The sequence below is a fragment of the Bacillus rossius genome, chromosome 1 (assembly GCF_032445375.1).
Source record: "Bacillus rossius redtenbacheri isolate Brsri chromosome 1, Brsri_v3, whole genome shotgun sequence".
In the NCBI taxonomy this organism is placed as follows: Eukaryota; Metazoa; Arthropoda; class Insecta; order Phasmatodea; family Bacillidae; genus Bacillus; species Bacillus rossius.
The window spans coordinates 50267522-50288047 of record NC_086330.1 but is presented as its reverse complement, the minus strand read 5'-3'; the positions used below and the strand labels follow the sequence as shown (position 1 = coordinate 50288047).

The window sequence follows — 20526 nt, the reverse complement described above, 5'->3', positions numbered from 1 at the left end:
ACGTACACACACACACACACACACACTTCGGCGGGCGGTCGTAGAGGGTGGTGGTGGAAGGAGGGGGCTCGCAGCGTGTAAGGAGAGAGGTGGTGGCACATCGGGCTCAGAAGGGTGCAGCCCGGGACAATGTCGAAATGAACGAACTAATTGAATTTTTTCTCTCCTACAGTGGTGTATCTAACAATTTTGTACTGTTACAGGATTATATAGTCTCTAGCCAAGCTGATATGTTGCATTTGATAAATAAATGTAATGGTATGGTTTATTTTTTGTAAATAAAAGACAAGTATAGTAGTGGGTTTTGACATTAATTTGTCATCTTTTATTATGTCATCTTGTACAAACAAGTCAGTTGGAAAATATTTACTTTATAAAATTAATTTTAGTGACCACAGTATGTTGAAACACTGGTAGCAACAAAACAATGATAGGTTTGAAAACCTCCACAGATAAAGAAATTTTTTTACAAACATTTCTTAAAATTGTTCAACTAAAATTCTGCAAATTTTTTGTTTAAAAAATGAACAGTGTGCAATATGCACAATAAACAAATTCACTTACACCGTCAACAAATAAGAAGTTTACATTGACACTAATCAATACTGGCTTTTTAATTCACAAACTATATCCTAATTCACAAACTATACAGACAGCACGGAAGGTAAACACTTTTCTTAACCACCATCTTGCCCTACATACGAAATACATTTTGAAAACTGAAAAAAACTATAAACTGTTATACAGCCTTGTTAGATCGTGTTGCACTCGAATTTCTTTGGAATAAATAAATAGTCTTGTCAGAACATTGACTTTAAAAATAAAATAAAAAACAACACATTACAGTCTCCCTAACACAGACTGCAGCAAGATTGTAGCCTCAAACACCACTTCTGAAAGCGGAGTGGTTAAAGTCCGTACACAAACATGGAAAAGACACTACCGGGAAGTGTCTTGTGGAGCGCACACGCAGCTCCTGGCTGGGCGACGCAAGCCGCTCCTTCACTCGTGATTGCGGGACAGGGGCCACGCGCTGGGCCTGGTCTTGCTGCCGCCCGAGCTGTACGCACGCTCGCGGAATGTCGGGGAGGAGGAGGACGATGCACACGAGCTCAGGCTCGTCGAAGGCGTTATGCTGAAGATCTCCTGGACCGTCGGCCGGTGGTAGTCCGACGAGACAGACTCTGGAACGAAAAACCAACATTCAGGTTTTTTATACCAATTGTAAACTGAACTTTCATTAAGTTTATTGCAGTTGCAAATTTTTCAGTTCTTTAACCATCAGTGCGATATTAAAATCAACAGATACCATCTGTTCGATGGTATTCCTAATGGAAGTGTATTCAAGTAACATGTAGGAGGCCCCATCTATTAACAAACTCTGTTTAACGTTGATCCATGCAAAATATTCGTACTTGTCAGATAGTAATAATAATTTAGATCGTAATCAAAAATTATTTTTATTTTGCTAAGCTGTTTATTGTAATTGGTTTTTTATTGTGTCTTTATAAAAAAATCTTCTCAAAAAGCCCCGAATCTACTATGTCACATAGTCCTTAAACAGACAAGATTAATATTTTTTCCACATCCACCGAAATATATTCATGCGATTTAAGAGGCCAGATGGGTAGTTCCATTTCCTTATTTTGTTTTAAACTGAATATTTAGGAGAGTGAAAAGAACTAAAAAAAGTGTTTTTTCAAAATAATTTTTGGACATGAAACTCCCACTACAGATTCTTGAAAGCACTCAAGGGCCTTGCACTACACCTTTATCTTCATTCCTCTACCATATAATGTTACTGTCACCACTCATATTCCATTGTTGTCCTATGCACGACGAAAAGACCGCATGCCAGCTCAGAGTGACCGTAGAGGAAACACCAGCTAGTGTCACACTTACCCTCCCGCCTCACCAACACAGATACAACCATGATTAGGCTGGCCCCTTAAACTTATCTGTTCCCATCCTCAGGCACAAACCGGAAATGTCAGTGAAGACATGTTACTGTGTGACAAGCCATGTGCCTATGGCTACTGCTCTGGGCCCATATGTCAGTGTGTTAGTGTCAACATTAATGTACAGTAATTTTTTTTAAACATAAGTGTTCAATTTAAATTTTTTTTATACCATCCAAAAAAATTTTTTTTATCCATCACTGCCGTCTGAATTTGAAATTCTTGGGACTGGCCCTTGCTGTACTAGTCAGCCACCCCTGTACCAAGGTGTGAATGTGAATACAACATGTAGGTGATCATTTTGTTTATGGTTCTTGGAGACAGCAAACTGCGCGTCTCACCGATCAGGGGAGTCTCGTCGTACAGAGAACCTTGTCGCAGTCCACGAGTGAAGGAATGCCTTGTGGACCCCGGAGTCTGGATGTCCATTATCTTCTCAGCTGCATGCCGCCACCTTCATGCACAAAAAAATTTGTCAAATTACTCATCCCGTGAAAAAAACCAGATTAGGAAAACACTTTAAATTCTACTCTTCCAGTGAACAACATCAAGTTAGGAAAACACTTTAAATTCTACTCTTCCAGTGAACAACACCAGGTTAGGAAAACTCTTGCAATTTTCGTCATTACAAAGCGGATTTTGTCTATGTCATTAGAAATTAAAACTTGTGTAATGTAGAGCTGGGCCGATGCCGATCCCGATCCCCGATTGTAATAATCGGCCGATTTGGTTAATTTTGCTGATCATAATGATCGGCAAAACGTAGCCGATTATTTGAGTCGATCATTGGTCTCCTACTGCAAACTTATAACATTGAATAATTACCTATACCATACCTAACAACTTTCCATGTTTGTTTACGGTACTTTTTAGGTAGAAAATTCAATTATTCATCGAAAAATAATAGGATTGTATAATTTAAAACTAACCACACATGAAAAAAAAACAATAAAGTAAACAAATAGCTTAAGTTTTATAAACATTGAACAGTTACATACATTATCAATTTCCACGTATATTTACGGTACTTTCGGTAAAATAATTTTCCATTATACTATTTGCAAAGTTATTTCTTATCATTTACGAACCGAAAACTATGTATTTGTTTACCATTTACGGTTAATATTACCGCAATGGCGAATAGGGACTGTTGTTTAGGTTGGTTATGTGACGCCAGAGATTAGAGTGATGCGCGTCGCGCGACGGAATTCATACGGATTAATGGCGCTAATAGTCTCGTGGTTAGTAAACAACTACCTCTTCGGGAATTCATTTATTTAGTTTTTTCTCGCTAAATATGGCCTATTAAAGTTTTGTTTAGCGAAATTAATATTCTTATCCTGTTTAGCGGGAAATAGAGCTTTTTTTTCTTTTGTATAAAAACCTGGTTGATGAGTTTTGTTCCCCATTTAGTGGTATTTCGTATTCACAAATTAACTTACAATCGGGAATTATTGAAAGTTTGTTGGTGGCACTGGGGGGAAGGAAGGGCATTTAAATTATCTTCGCTGACGTCTACCGGCACACACGGATCACAGAAAGACGGAGTTGTGATTAGGTGAAGATTTGGTTTGTCCTTATTACATTTTAACGCAGTTAAGTGTGTGTGCATGTGTGTGGTGATTTATAAGTAATCATGTCAAAGAAAAGTAGTTTTGTCTGGGAATACTTCACCGTTTATTTATAGTGATCCGTCACAAGCAACGTGTAATCAAAGGTACTTGAAAGGCTCTAATCGGCTCAGAAGATCGGCAAGATCGGCAGCAGATGATTGGCATCGGCATGATCAGCAAAATAAATAGGTGATCGGCCCAGCTCTAGTAATAAGTACATATCAAGCAAAATTGTGTTGCCCAACTGCTTCAAGAAATTAATGGGAGGATACTTAAATGTATACATAAAACAATATTTCATATATAGATGAGAGTAAATCATAAAAATTAAAAAAAAAAAAACTAATAACATTCAGTATTCTTCTGAAATGCTTCTTAGTTCACGAAAAATGTTATAAACATAAAAATAAAAAGTACAGCCAAATTTTTTTATTAAATGCAGTGTTAAGAGCCAATATTTTATGGTTTCATATATTTTAAAAAGTTTTATTGTTTTATAATTTTTAAATACCATGTATTAATATATAAAATTATTTATATACTGAAACAAGAAATTATGTTATTGCAATGACTAAAGCTATGGAGAAAATGTAATTTGAGTGTTTTTGTGGAGCCAAGTTTATTTTGGGTGCCAAAATATTTTCAAGTTTAAATTTTAGTGTGTCACAATATTATTATTATAATACTAATTATATGAATCAAAACATCTATATGCAATGTTAAAAGCCCCAAATCATAAATACTTCTTATAAACTTTCCTTGTTAAAGTTTCTCTGTAGGCCTTTAGCCATGTCTGTGGGTACACCTGTCCCTCACTTAGCACATCTTCAAATTGCACGGATTCATTTAGCGCAAAATCTCCACAGGCAAAAAAAAAAAGCCGGACACGAAGCCATGAAGTCTGTATCAACTTTTGTAAACAACAGATGTGCCATGGGATTCAGTTAGCCAAACAAGGGGGAAAGATGCGCGTGCAGGTCTGACTACGCTATCGGCTATCGGCTATCGGCTGCTGTACAAACATAAGCTATGGCAAGTTAAATTGCGGCTATAGTGTGTAGAGGACCAAATTTTTTTACGTCCGCGCGTATGCCGCCGTGCCGCACCGTTGTCGCCTGGCCACAGACCGGGCCGTGAACTCAGTCCAGCCAGTGGCAAGGTATTTACACAAACAAAAGCAACGTCTGCCCATTCAGCGTCCGGTAACTGTACGTGCTTGATCACTCATAATGCATCATGTTCAAGTATTTGAACTAGAAGTATTATGGCTTGCAGATTGACATGAAGGCCACGCTTATGTTGGTCGCACTTTAGTTTTAAACAAGTCAACTGTGCGCACAATTTTCTTTTAAAGACTTTTTAAAAGTTATAACCTTTATCTGTTAGTCTGTGTCTCCACGGTGTACCGTTTATAAAAATGTAGCCAACGCTAGTTGGCATCATTCATGTTTGGCTATGTTGCTTCCCGTATAGAGCGCACACACGTAGTCAATATTGATATTGATATCTCGCCGTTTGCATGCAACGCGCGCTCTCTGTCTTGTGCCGAGTTTACTACATTTGATAGCCTACACTAATTGGTGGTGTGTACTACGACGATAGTTATGCGTTAGTTCAGGCTCGCATTTGGGTCACAGATTTTGTTTTTCTATTTAAAATTGAAGAAAGGTTTTTGTTGCATGACTTATTAATTTAAATTGTTCGGCGGCGTGCTTTTTTATACTCTACTTTTTAAATAAACGTACTTTCCATAAATGGGTTATGTTTTTAAAAACAATAAATAACTTTACCTAACAATTTTTTTCCCGCATAAAATTTGCACCCCTACTTTCGAAACTTTATCTTATTATAAATTGTGCGACGATTATGCCATAAAACACGGTAAGCACTTTAATTTTTTGAAAAATTAAAATGCATCTATGTGGACAGTAATATCAGTTTCACTGTCAGTAAAGGATATTTTGGAAAGATACGCAACGTGGGTTGAAGGTCACGCCCGGGCGGGCAAGTCAGCCAGCCGACTGACAATAAAGTACATACCCGTTACGTGGTGTCATATTTGTCATACAAATTGTGATAGGAGGCATATAAAGATTAATGGTGTGACATATTTATCGTTGAGTGTTATTCTACGCATTTATATTACATAAAGTATATTTTCCTTGACAATTTTGGAACACATTAATTAAATTAGCCGTGCTATTTATGGAAACTAATGCTTCAGAATATGTGATTTCGAATAACACAATCATTTTTAGGAACAAATTAGTCGTGCTAAGAGAGGGATAGGTGTATCAGCTTTGAAAAGACTGAATATAGAAACAAAATATTATTTTCTAAGTGCATAATATTTTAGGATTTTAAATAAAAACCTAAATGAGTTTAATATTTTAATATACAATATTAGGTAATTAAAATGAATTTACTTCCAGTTCAGTGTTGGGTGGTGTATTGACTTGAATTTCGTTCTTATTTTGCTATTCACCATATAATCTTGCCTCTAGAAATAGGCTAACAGTACTAAAGAATACCAAAACAGCAAGCACAGTTAATATGTAATTACATGCCACCTCATTCACAAAAAATGTATATTTACTAGAAGCATAATTTAAAGTATACATTAAACTAGAATTTTTGTGTTATAAATCATTTTGGAGGTCTTTATCCAAAAATTAACGAGGTAATATCCAGCTAATGTTAATTCTACATCAAGTTCCGAATACATACCAGTGTCACTTGTCATACTGAAAAGTTTTGTCACCAAATATCAGTTATGTGATATAAGTGTTTTGTCCTAACAAAATTGAAAATGGAAAGTCTCGTGTTTAAAGACACCCTAATGATTTAGGTAGTATGTTTTTTTGGACATATGGCATTGCACAATGGTGAATAGTATGATAAAAAAACATACTGAAATAACCTTCCCCACTGCAAAAGGCATTCAAAGAATGCAAACTAATATCCAAATAAAAAGTTATTAAGTAGGTACCTAGTTTTAATGCACAGCACCACCAGTGATAACTAATTAGCATTCCACTGCATTTTCAACATTAGATTTTAATTATACGTTCACAATTAAATGTTTGAAACACTGCCAATTTAAGGATTTAGGTTTTGATTATTACAGGGTGGGATTTGTACTACTACATCAGAACTGCGTGGAGACTCCATAAATTTATACCCCAATTCTCAAAACTATTTAGGGTCCTAACTTTGTCATTTACTTTATCACTTAAAATTGTTTACTCATCCGCATGTAATGTTAAATCTGTGTAGTTACCATCCTGACCAAAGCCATTCATGAAAATAGAAGTGAAGGTACAGAACTGCACTGGGAAGAACAAAATGATGAGCTTGAGAAGTTGACGTCAGCTGGGGCTTCGCCCCACGAGCCTGATCATCCTCCGTTCCCTTTCCCACCACCTTTCCTACCCGGCATTTGTATCGTGACGTACGTAGCCGTGTGAGATTCAAACTGCGCGCCACGAACTACAGCAAGAGGGCGCTTAGCTGCAGTGCGCCGCACCCCTAATTTGTAGCAATAATTATTGTAATCCTTTTCTTTTCGCCCCAAAATAGTGTCACGACGGCTATGTATGTGAGTGTCTTTTGTTTAATTAATTTATGATGTTTTAGTAATAAAATGCGTGCAAGCACTGACAAGGACACTCCCTAGCGGGCGACAGAGGAACTAGCATGTAACTTGATTTAAACTGTTTTCTACCATATAAGTAATAATTACAGACGGTCTGGTCATGGATGTGACGTGCTAATTTTTATAAAGAGTTCATGTTATTTTTAATAATAACCCGAGGCACGCAATAGCTAAGATGTTAACGGTAATTGTGTTCGGCGCGAAGGGCGCCATGTTGCCTTGTCTCCCCCCAATCTCCTTCTACAGCCGGCCGAGAGCGGACGTCTCTGCAGACACCCCGAGGACATCACCGTTCTTTCACCGAGAAGTAGTTCTGTTAAGTAATTTATCCAAATCGTTTTCTTTATATCCTCGGGGCCTCTCTCGATCGGAGAGACTGCTTCATTAATAATCATTTACTCTCCGGAGTTTTCGGTCATCTGTGTATTAAGTAACGGCTTGAGGCGACCACATGCGTGGTTTGCCTCCTCACCTAATTCAATTCGTGCCTCGGGCGTTTTATAACAGTATCAAGGAAGGACTGTGTAAGGGCGTGTAACGTGAGTAAATAAAAACCAACTTATTGGTCACGTGTCTTTGTGTTCGGGGGGGGGGGGGGGGAGGGGGAGGGGTGGGGGGGTACGAGGGTCCTTAACCTGGTCAGCGGCGTGTGGGACGCCCTAAGAGCCCACTGCGGTAATTAGAAGCGTGCCCAACGCTGAGAGCGGGCTTGGTTAGGAACAGGTGTTGCGTTAAAAATCAGGAGGGCTAATATCTCGCCGCACACGGGCCACGTAACGCCCTGAGTTAGAGTTTCAAGTCGGGTCCACGTGCCCACTCACGTGGTGGCGCCCATTATTTTCCACCAGTATTCAAACCTTAACACCGGTACGCCCTCAAAGTATATAAAACATATTTAACGTAACTTTTAAATTTATTTTTTACTTCAAGTTTCTCCACAAAAAATTACATCACTCACCAAAGAATTTAAATAAAGCAAGAAGGAGGCAAAGGAGTAGCCATACAGCAATGCAGCACTCCACCACAAATGCTAGGAACTGTGATCATAGTCCCGCCAGACTGGGCATTTATAACAGACTGTGAAGTCAGCATGCATAGTGGCTGATGCTTGCACCAAGTACCTGAGATGGTCCTTGGAGTGCTGCACGAGGTGTTTCAGCCACCTCAGCAGCTCGTCCGAAGTCTTGGTGCGCAGGACAGACAGCTCCTCTTTGCCGTCGCAGCGGTTCAGCAGCAGCAGTTCCTTGGTCGAGGTCTTGCTCGGCTGGATCAGCGTGTTCTGGCCAACAAGCAGTCAAGTTCAGCAGTCAACACAAAATCAGCATACAAGTTACAATGTATTTTTTTTTGTTTAGCTATCTTTTTTCCTGCATACTTAATACAGAAAAGCACACACTCTGAAAGCTCCAAATATTGTTTTACATTTAACCATACCTTCAATTACAAATATAAAGAAATCATGAATCTAACACGACTGGCTAGCTGAAACATGATTACCCCAAGACATTTTCTAAAAAATACAAAATGTTTTGAAGGCAAAAAATAAAAACTCTTGTTGCATTTTTACATATATTTCTGTTCACGAGACCACATGATATTGATACTAAAAATACTTATACAAAAACTGGATCGCCATGAATCAAACTTTCCATTGAAAGGACATACATTTTGCATATTTCAAGACAAAATATTTTTAAATGGTGGAGGAGCAGTGCACTCAAAGAGAACAAGCAGTTGGGTACCCACGAGGAAGAACAGAGGCATACACATGAAGAGGCGCAGTGGCAGACACACGAGAATGGCGAGTGGCATATCCACGAGGGGCAGAGTAGCCTGGCAATCACTCACTGATCATAGCATATCTAATTTTAAAAAAAATTAATAGCCAACATAGGCACATAGTCTCACTGTAACAGCACTATTAATATTTCGCCCCATTCAAGCATAATGAGCAGTGTGAGTGTAGCCTTCTGTAGTGAAGAAGGGTTATATTAACTAGGTAGAAGACAATATAACCATTAACTCCTTGTCCCAATTTCATAACTAATCACATCTAAGGATATGAAAAGAGGATAAAACTAACAGAAAAAATCTATTGACACAAATCAAGTTGAAGTTTATATTTTTGGTATGAGTAATAAACACATTACAAACTGAAAACTTCTCTCTGCCATTTTCCAAAATTACTACCCTAAGTTTTGGTGAAAAAGGGGAGTTTTGGGTTTATAAAATCATTTCATCAAATCTACTAAAGGGGAAGATTTAGGAACTGAGCAGAATCTCACACACCAAGATTCACGTAGTGTATCTTGTCATTCTCCAAAACTCTACCACTATGGGGATGAAATGGGGGCGAGTTTAATTTTAATATAAAAATCATAACTATTAAGATAATAAAAATGGTAAAAAAATTCTGAGTACACTAAATTAAAAAATATTACTTTTTTTTTGCAAAAATTTCAGATTTTGGTATGTATGCCTTTAACTACAAACCAAAACTGATGAAATTTGGAATAAAGTAAGCTCATATACATATTGAATTCAAGCATACAGTATTTTTCAACCCACAATAATGTACAGTTTCTTAGGAAATAGCCATTAAAATTATAAAGAAAAATTAACAAGTGTTGACTCGGTCACAATGGTGAGTGTGTGGGAGCGAGTATTAATTTATTTATGTATATTGTGTATGCATACAGTTTCTATAAACATTTAAATAACATTACTACTCGTCTATAATGGGTACCACGGCTAATGTTAAAAAAAATATCTTTGATACAAGGCAGAAGTGCCAATGACTTTCCTTGCAAAATTCAATTCTTTAAACATGATGAAAGTTAACATCTATTATTAAGCTACAAAGAAAAGAAAGAGATATCAAATTGTTATCAAACTATAATAAAAATTAAAATATAATAGACAATTTGAACATAACTTCATATCAGTATTTGAGAAGTTAAATATGTTTCCCTGACAAGAAAGTAAATATTTTGCAAAAAAAAAAACATTTTTAGCAGGGTTGGCAAAACACTTCAGTGTAAGATTCTACATAGTCTACAGAGACTTGGGTACACTGAACACCTTGTTCAAAACATTTTGGTATTGTTATCAGTAGCAGGCCTGACTCATACAAGTGAGTTAAGGAGCACAGTTTCTAGTGAACCAGTTTGTTTTTACATTCACTGATGAGTCAATTATCAAGACAAAGAACTAAACTAAAATCAAAGTATTGACTGTGATTTTTAAAATATTGTCATTAAATTTTTTTTTTCTGTTAGCAAATTAATTAAATACCTAAAACAAATCAAATTTGTTGCCTGTCTCTCGAAAAGTACTGATGCAACTGATTTTAAATTTTAAAAAAAGTTTTAGATATAAACCCCAGAGTTAGTCAAGTCCTAAAAAAATATACTGTCACCTTTCAAACCGTTCCGAAGATATGATAATGACAGACTACCAAAAATTGATTTCTGTAAGGCATTAACAATGCCATCTTATTTTTGTACATGCTGTGCATGTGCTAATGAAAACATATTACATAAAAAATATTCTTTTATACTTGACTTGAAACGAAAACCTCTATAGTAATGATGAAGTAAACAGCTACCATGTTTTGTATCTAATTCGTGTCCAGGCTCACCCTGTCGACGGGGACGGTCCTGAGCGGCTCCCGGCCCTGCTCCCAGTCGGCGCGGCCGCTCCACAGGTCCAGCCGGAAGGCCTGCAGCTGCGCCCACATGGGCCCCGTCCACTGGCCCGCCTCCTGCACCCACATGTCCCCCGAGCAGCTCTCGGCGCTCACGCACTCCGGCTGCGCGGCCAGGCGGCAGCAGAAGTGCCCGAACAGCGGCAGCTGGTGGCTCTTCGGCTCTGCAACCACAACCACAACCACCGACTCACCTTCAGGGTCGCAGTCCGGGCCACGGCCACTCAAACTGTAAAGAAAAGCGCAAGCTCAGGAGTGGGGCACTGTGACGGAGAGGGGGAGAGGAAATATTGTGCACCCCACTACTCACACTTGGACACATTTTTCGTTACACTGGAAACAATAAAGTGTTTCTCTTTTGTAATTCAATTTAATACAATTATAATTGTTATAAATTGAATAGACTTTTCCATTTACGTATCAAATTTCAGCTACCATAAACCCATTATTTCATTCTTAAATTCCACTGAGTAAATGAGTTAACGAATAAAAGATCAATTTTCAATGCTTTCGAATGTATGTGCACCCTGTAAATTTCCTATTCCCCTATCTGTGAAGTTTTTTCTTATAATGCATGTAGCAGCACAAAGAAATGAGACTACAAAAAGATAAATACACATCAAACTTTATTAGATCATAAAAACTATCTTTGGTACTTCAAAGCGTGCACGAGGCTATAGAAGCTAAGTTATAAAGATCACCCATAATGTGTGGAAACTCAGAAAATAAACCTGTAGTCGTGTAGTTTGTGACTAATGCAGTATGAAGGACAAAAATATTATATTACTATTTGCTTCACTCTACAAATAGCAGGTAACATACAGCATGTACTGCAACAAAACAATATGTAACACTTACTCTCATACAGTGGCGTAGCCAGGATTTGTGTATGGGGGGGTGTTAATAAGCATGCCCCCCCCCCCCCCCGTATTAAAGTGGGAGGTCCGGGGCCCTTCCCCGGGAAAATTTGGATTTTAAAGTGTAAAATAGTGATATTTTAGCAGTTTTCGGTACTTAAATTTAAATATTCTAATGGTAAAAATTTTATTAATTTTTAATATGAAATTTGTTTGAGTGATGAATAAGAAATTTAATTAAAATTTGGTGCTAAGCCCCCCTTGGCTACGCCCCTGCTCTCATATAGTGACACAGCCATAGGAAAACGCACTAGAACAAAAATAATGACTCTAAAATGCACTAAACCAATATAGCGTGTGAAGCCCAATTTTAATGTGAACAAGTGAATAAACCACATAGAGAAAAAATGCCGAAAGAAGCACCAAAAAGAAAGGAATAAGTCCACCTGCGAGATGAAATGGAAGAACCACATGGAGGATGTTGGCCCAAAGAAATGAAATAATGAACAGGAGGAGAGTCGTCTCAGTTGAAGAACTGAAATGGAGGAAAATGTGCTACATGACAGACAACACAGAGAATTAAACTTGCCAAAACCAGCTATTGACATTCTACCAGTTCCTTATTGGTTTATGTCCTGGACAAGATGAGGCTGACTCAGCCTTCTTCATGATGAGTACAAGGCTCTCATCCTGGATTTACAAACACACTGTTTAAGATAAGGTTGTATTTTAGTGCACTAATGCCCTATACTGATACTACTAGTTCATGATAATATAAAAAATTTTAAACAGCATGTGCTTTAGTATTAAAAGTAATGGATAAATAAATAAAGATGAGTAATATGGGTTATTTCTCAGGTTAGATTAATATAGATTCCTCACTGAACAACAAAACTTGATACAAACAAAAAAGAATACAGCACTTAGAACCTCTAAGTGACAAAGAAAGGTCCTTAAAATCATCCAAGTACTGAGGTAAACAAATCACATAATTAACTAAGTAACTTGAAACTGAAAAAAAAAAAAAAAAAAAAACACATGAGATTAGCTACCTTTTATACTTTTCTGTACTTTGTAGCACAATATATTAAAACCCCAGATTTTCAACTCAGTACATACGTAAAAAAATTTTATCCTGACTTTTGGTGTACCTACATCATTAAATTAGAGTGAGGCATAGTTTTTTTATGTCTTAAAATTTTAACTGGATGTTGTTACAACTAGGAATATTTACCATCTCAATAAACATACACTAAAACAACAGGACATAATAAAAATGCAGTTTTATGATGTAGTGCAGGTTAGGTCAAGTTTAAATACCATCTGTTGGCATCACCAACCATTCAAAATGGAAGAAATATGGTGTCCTGTATGTATAGGCACATAAGTCAATAACAATACATGTGTTACAAACAAGTAGCTATGTTCGAGCCAAAATATGCACAAACACCTACTTCAAGTGAGCATTAATGGTACTTGCATGCCCTAATTAGTTTCACCGGCAGTTTGCGAACACACTGTACACTTACCAACACTTTCCACTTTGAGGTCATGGGTGTGCACACTATCGTGGACGTCGCTCAGGGTGAGCTTGGCCGTCGCCATCAACTCGAAATGGGGTCCTCTGCAACAAGCAGACAGCACACAACATCACTGCATGAGCACTCCCTGTTTCGGTGCTAACTTGCAAGTAGGATAACGTCCTGACTCAGTGCTGGCTTGCAAGTAGGAGGAACCTGTGCCAAGCTCCTTGATTTTTCCCCATTTTCCTAATCCCATCTATTTTGTTCCCAATACACAGTTATAATTTTTTTTTTCGTGGAACTAAAAACACTAATCTGAAAAAAATACAAAAAAAAACATACATGCACACACAAACAAACACACACGTGTATGATCTGATTAAGACAATAAGATACTACACAGTGGCATATTTAAAATTGCTGATGACTACTGTCTTGCAACCACGATTTTGTCAATTTATCTGTGTTTTCCAGGTTTTTAAGAAGCCTTTCAAAATCCCAGAATTTTCCATTTTCCTGATTTTCCCCCTATGTGAGAACCCTGTTAGTTTATTCCTTGAAATCTGGAAATTCATTACTGTACTGCATTTTGCAAGATGAATGAATGAATTAGTTAATTGTCACTGGGGTCATTAGAGACTATGAGAGGTGATGAAGTGCAATTGTAGCATTGACAGACTACATTGGTGTAGGAAATGGGAGTACTCAAGAGAAAATATAGGCTCACGGCAGTGCCCAACATTTACCACTTGCAAAAAGTGGACATGAATGATCTGACTATTTGACCACTGTGGCCATTCACTCGCAGGAGTAAGCGTGGAGTGAAACACGTTGCAAACAAAACAAATGTGATGCTGGAAAGGGCAAGCATATAAAGGAAAGTGTTCAAAAACACAAAAGTATTGTGGAGTGTTGAAAAGTATAAGTACATACAAGGAAATTACATTTGAATGTGTGTTAACATTTTATAATTATGTTTACATCATGGTACTTTATTTACTACTTACGAAAGAAAACTAAACTGCTTCTTGATTTAAATTTACTGCACAATGTGAATACCATGTAACATTTTCAATTTATTTCAATTAAAAAAACGCATTGGGGCTGATTATTTTATTATTATTATTATTATTATTATTATTATTATTATTATTATATTGCAAAGTAACACTAATAGATCACATTATAATGTTTTGTTTATTTTACTTTGTCCTTTTTTATTTTATTTCCTTATCGAGCCACCAATGCCCACCATTTCTGTGTTATTGTTCTGTCAGATCAGCTTTAATTTTAGCAACAACAGTAAAAGGAAACAACAAATTTCCAACAAAACTAAGTTGTGAAACAATATTTTACTGTTTCGAAACTTAAGTCAGGCTTCGAGGATCATTCCACCAAATAAACATTTCTATTACACCTACTGACAAACTGACACCAGTTTTTGTTTCAATTGCTGACAATATTAGCATTTTTTTTAATAAAAAATAATAATTAAAGTCCCCAAGTTAGCCTGACAATATTTCAATTTAATTAATACCTAACACTTAAGAAACATACCATTCCCTTTTTAAGAGTTAGTAAACTACAAACATACATCTTGCCAGAGTTCAGTTCATCCCGCAGAGAAGCGGCCAATTTCTTTCCAACGGTGCGACTTATCGAACTGTGGATCGTTTTTTTTATTTTTCGTGGCGTGCTTGCAATGCTCAAGTCATCCTGCAGGATGTGACTGTACACTTCAAGCCGAAACTCAAAATCTGCCGGAATTTGGTTGCTGCAACAATGCCACAATTTAGTTAGTTAATACCAAATACAAAACAAAGTGATGAACAAAGCAATTATAAATAAATTCTTGTTAGGGTATTTATCTCCAAAAATATTACATGTTAAAATGTCAATACATATTTTACCCCTACGGGAAATGAATAAGGAGGGGGGGCAAGCAATATTTTTGGGGCCCTGATCGAGTTTCCAAAAATTTTTTATTGCTTGGGTTTACTGCAAAACTTACAGATAATATTTACAGTTATGACCACAGTAACATTTACAGTTTTAACCTGCCAGTGCACGGGCTAGTCAGCGAGACCCAAGCGCGCGTACTTCAGATTTGCCAACAAGTTGTCTTCTTGTGCTTTCCGTTGTTACCTTCCTGCCTATACCTCTACAGTATCTCTGGGGTAGAGGTGGGTCGAAAAGTATCAACCTGATACTTTGTCACTGATACGCGCCTGTATCAGGATCGGCAAACGAGTACACTTGAAAAGTATCAGAGACTTTAGTATCAGTTCAGAATTCACCTGGAACAACACCACGGCCAATGAGCGCAGTACCCGATCGCAGATGACTGTCACTTGGGCGGAGCTTGTGAAAGGGGAGGGAGCAGGAACGACGAATAAGGGATAAAGAAGGGAAAGAATGTAGGGGAGGAAGCGCAGGGGAAGGCGTTGAAACCTTGAAGGAGAGGCGCAAAGCGATATTGTTACAAGCAGGGCTGCCACTCATGGGTTTTTCCACCCAGATCTGGGTTTTTCCAATGGTGTTTGGGTTTCTGGGTTTTTAAATGATGAATTCCAACAATTCTAGGTTTTTTATAATTTTAATTATTTTTATACCTAAAACAATAATAAAGGTAGTAGCTACTGTATCTGTTGCAATATCTGTTTGATAAATGCAAACAAGTCTATGTGTTTCACACACAAAAATACATATAAACACAAAACTAGTTTTCAAGAAGCTAAGTCGAATATTAAATTAGACACATTCTTCAAAGAGGCTTGCAGAACACAAAACCAATGCAACAATTAACCTTCAAACCAATCTTGTAGAATCAGACTCTGAATAAAGACTAACGTACATGATGCAGTTTTATAAAAACATTTACCGGTTTAAAGTATGCAGTGATGGTGTTTGTTTTGTCATGTATATATTTGTAGGTTTTTTTTATGATATGTGCTGGTCCAAGAATTACTTATACAGCCATTTTGCTGCAGTGTAATTTTCTTGTATTGGTTGTATTTAACCGTTTTCAGTCTTGTAAGGTAATTAATTGTTTTATATTAAAACCAGTTATGTTTATATTTTTGAATTAGTACGCAAACATTTTCAACGATAGCATTTTAGACGCATCTGGGTTTTTTACCCATGTGTCTGGGTTTTTTTTTAGGTTATCTAGGTTTTTCATGAATATCAGAGTGGCAGCCCTGGTTACAAGTCGTTTTGTTTATTGTACTACTTTAGTACACTCAGTGCGCACTGCGCAGTGCGTGCACCGTCTCGTTCAATAATAAAACTAATGAAATTTTAATATTAAAAAGTACATTAATACAAGATATAATATTTATATTTGTGCACCTAACAGCTATGAAAATGCAAATAAATTCTCAGTTGACACTAATAACAGATGTAATCAACATATGGACTTTTTTTTTCGATAACAATTAGTAACTAGTGTTTTTATACATTAAAAATTCACGATTTTATCAAAAATAAAAAAATAAAAAAACAGATAGGTACATTAGTAAGCATACTATATCAGTGTTTACGTTTCAAATGTTTCTTCAGATTAGTCGATGATTTATAACTCAGTTTTTGTTTACACAAATTACAATTAGCAAACTCATTATTTTCCGTGAAAAAATTCCACACAAATGAAGTCTTTTTCGTGCACTTATCCATTCCTTATTTCACTATAAAAATACTAACTACAAAGCATGACAGCCCGCAACATGGTGATACACGGCCAGGACGAACTGCAGTGAATGTTGAACTGATTGATACTGGTTTTATCAGGCGGGCATGAGAGTATCAGAGGTAGAGAATTACCAGGCGTGATAAATAATGTATCAGATTCTCCTTCCGGTCGCACGGTCTGCGTACGCGGAGCTTTATTTCCTCCTGGGACCGTCTGATACAGAAGTATCAGAGACTTGTACCTAGGTACATTACTGTATCAGTATCAGGTTGGGACTGATACCGAAAATTGCTGTCCCAACCCACCTCTACTCTGGGGAGTAGCTGTTATAGTTTGTGCACTGCTGTGTATTGTATTGGCTGGTGGGTTGGCAACTGTTTCATGCACACTTTACAATTAAATTAATTTGTACCAAAACATGGCAGTTTTTAGGAATTATGGTTATGTATAAATGAGCTTTCTTCCAAAGATGGAAAAAAAATATAAAGACAGAGGTGATAATAAGAGAGCTATGTGCTCGAACATTAGCAGTACTGCAAGAAATAATTCCGGATTGGAAGATGAAGAGCAAGTAAATTGTAGAAATAAAATAGGATGATGTGTGTACTGCTAAGAACAGGAAAACATTCTACTCAAGTTGCAAGTGGAAAAAAAATATCTATGTTTAGAGCGCAAAGCATTCTTATGTGGGATGTTTATATGACTATCATTTCTTTTGTAAAGGCACGACAAAGCTTAGAATTGAACTTTAACTGCACATTTGTATTTTAGTGTAATCTTGTGCACACTATGGGAGTGTTTTGCAAAAACCTTAGAAAGAAAATTTTTACCAATTTTTTTTTAAATATGGGTTAGTGTTTATTGTATTTTAATGGTAAAGCAGTAAAAAAAAAATAAAGAATTTAAACAAAAAAGGTTTTCACAAACTTTGCTGATGGGTCTGTAAGACCCAGGCTGTGCAATCATGTAATTTTACTTTACTTGTGTACTGGTGGGTTAAGATTGATTAGAATTGTGGTGTTAAGTGTAATTAAATAAAAGTGAGGAGGACTGACGCAATTGATGGCCTTCGGGCACCTGGTTTCTCTCTCAATGACCTTGCCTAGTAACAAGCAAGAATGTATCTTGCATATATCACCAATAGGTTACATAAAGTTCTGACCCACCTCATGGATATTATAATGGATTAAGCTTTTAATGTGAATAAATAAAACCTTGCATGCATCTCTAATTAATGTGGCCACTTTTCCGTAATAGTTCATTCCCCAATAAATTCAAACAAATTAAAATACATACTTTCAAACACATCAAAATACAGGTGAAAGTAATGGGAAAACCACAAGGTACTCACAAGAGAAGAACGTCAGGGAAAGTGAGGTCGGTGAGCGATCGGTCGACGGGGCACAGAAGCGTGGTGTCGTATATTTCTGTTCCGATGCGCGCCAGGCAGAACACCGCAAACCGCCGGTAATCGCCCTTGTTCTTGAAGTGGTCCGTGTCTCGCCACATCAGCGGCATTCTCAGGTCGGACAGCGACACCCGAGCCGTGCAAGGCTTGCAGCCGTATCTGAGAACAACAATGCCTGAATTCAAGAAAAAATATACTTACATTTAATTCAGGGTGTGTATAAAATACACTCCTGAGCTTTGTGTACACATTCAGGTCATGTACAGGAGGAAGAAATGTCAATGGACAAAGGTCCAGAAATCACTAGTCGTTACTCGTTACTGCATAAAAAGAGATACCATGTTATGTTGAATGCCACGATACAGGCATGAGTCACATAGCAGCACTTTCACTTATAGTAAAGTCCCTCTAATCCATACAAGATGGGACCAGACCCTGTCCGGATTAAACAGAACTTGCCTTAAAACACAAGTTTTGGATGGATAAAACTATAAAATCGATGTTTTATTTTCATAAATATTTTTTTTCCCCGCAGCTTATTTAGTTTTGATACTGCAATATATGTAGACTTAAGTTTATAACATAAGAACTTACGTAGGATTAACCAAACCGGATTCACGACACTACTTAGTGTGATAATGTATGGCTAGCAGCGGAAGGCGCCCTGCATTCACGAACCAAGAGACAGCCAGCCATAAGAGTCCAGATCAATTTGCTGATGGAAAATCTCGATGCGCGCACTTGAACAGAGTGCTGCTGCATGTTCCTGCTCTCTCACTGATATGCCCCTCCATTGATCAACTGGTGGGTTCATTCATGCCTCGGCCGGAGAGCAACCTGCCAGCCAGGCTCGTGGGTGGGAGGGCTACATACGCACTGGGCTATTCCCGGCACAGTCCAGCGTGGGAGGCTGGAGGCTGTGTGTGAACCACCCCAGCTGCACTTCGCGAGTGCGAAATGCCACCGCCCTTCTCCGCGGCACTCTGGCCTTCACAAACAAGTCAAACTGCATACCGGCACTCTTTTTGATCTGCATCATCTTGATTGTTGTTAAAGTTTCCAAACTGCTCCTTCATTTAGGATGAAACCTTTTCAGTGCAAATATTCTCTATTTTCTTATACATTTTATTTCCTCCTTCCACCGACCAAAAACAAAATCTGTTTGAGATCAAACATGTGAGTAATGTACCTGGCAAAAAATTGTCACTTAAAAATAAATCTAGACCATTTTAAAATATGTTACCAAACCGTGCACTTCAAATGAGGCAGGACCAATGCAAGCACGGGTTATGTTTTCAAAAAAATATGTTCTTCCTTAAAGGTAGTGGTAGTGTCCCAAAGAAGACTGTCCGCTGTGCCACAAGGTTCTCTCGACTGGCAGAAGCGAACAAGAGAAGGGGGGGAGGACCAGCCGGTGATGACGTCAGCACCGTGGGGAGCGGCCCCGGCTGTCGATGGCAAACACATGAGACATCTGCATCCCCCCCCCCCCCCTCTTCTTCTTCGCAAGGCGGCTCGCGCGTGCCATGACCCGCCGAGCTAGGGCGGCCAATGAAAACAACGCCATGTTCAAGACTCAGCATCACACGCCCAGCTGGTTATAACATTCTACTGTCATTACTGTTAGTTAAGGCGTTTTCCTCTATGTTATTACCATAGTCCGACTTTTTTTTGGAGGGGGGGGGGGGGTTCCACACGTTTTTCTGCTATGCATTATTTAGGAAACATCTATTAAAAATTTGAGACGAAACAATACGCAAGAGCGCTATCGTAATAAATTCACAGGATAGGAGTGACGAGGTTTTTTTTTTCTCGCACGACTAAAAATAAAAATACAATTTTTTAACTGTCATTAAATTTTATTGTTATAGCGATCGTAATTATATCAATTTTCCCTTTTTAGTAGCGAAGGCACCCAACGTTGAGAAATATTCTCAGTTAACTAGAAAGAACTACCTGAAAATAACAGATCAGGCCAGATTTTGGTAGAAAATTAACGCAGAATTCTTTAAAATAATGCAGCGTCATAAATATAAGCAAATTATGTTTTCAACTACATATCTGCACGCGAATCACACGTAGTTTTCGCACCCGCCGCTAGAATTAACTGGCGAA

At 37.7% G+C, this 20526-nt stretch overlaps 1 protein-coding gene across 5 annotated transcripts in view; it reads right to left on the bottom strand.

Moving 5' to 3' along the window:
• Positions 1 to 292: 292 nt before the first annotated feature.
• Positions 293 to 20526, bottom strand: part of LOC134535821 (rhotekin-like) — a 334139-nt gene continuing 313905 nt past the window's right edge. For all 5 annotated transcript variants that reach the window (XM_063375148.1, XM_063375137.1, XM_063375128.1 and 2 more), the window contains 7 exons: positions 18355 to 18570; positions 14907 to 15086; positions 13319 to 13413; positions 10867 to 11096; positions 8348 to 8505; positions 2300 to 2412; positions 293 to 1184 (listed from right to left, as the gene is read on the bottom strand). In XM_063375148.1, the coding sequence (XP_063231218.1) occupies positions 1003 to 1184; positions 2300 to 2412; positions 8348 to 8505; positions 10867 to 11096; positions 13319 to 13413; positions 14907 to 15086; positions 18355 to 18570 (1174 nt within the window). In that variant the 3' untranslated portion in view covers positions 293 to 1002. The remainder of the gene's footprint in view (positions 1185 to 2299; positions 2413 to 8347; positions 8506 to 10866; positions 11097 to 13318; positions 13414 to 14906; positions 15087 to 18354; positions 18571 to 20526) is intronic.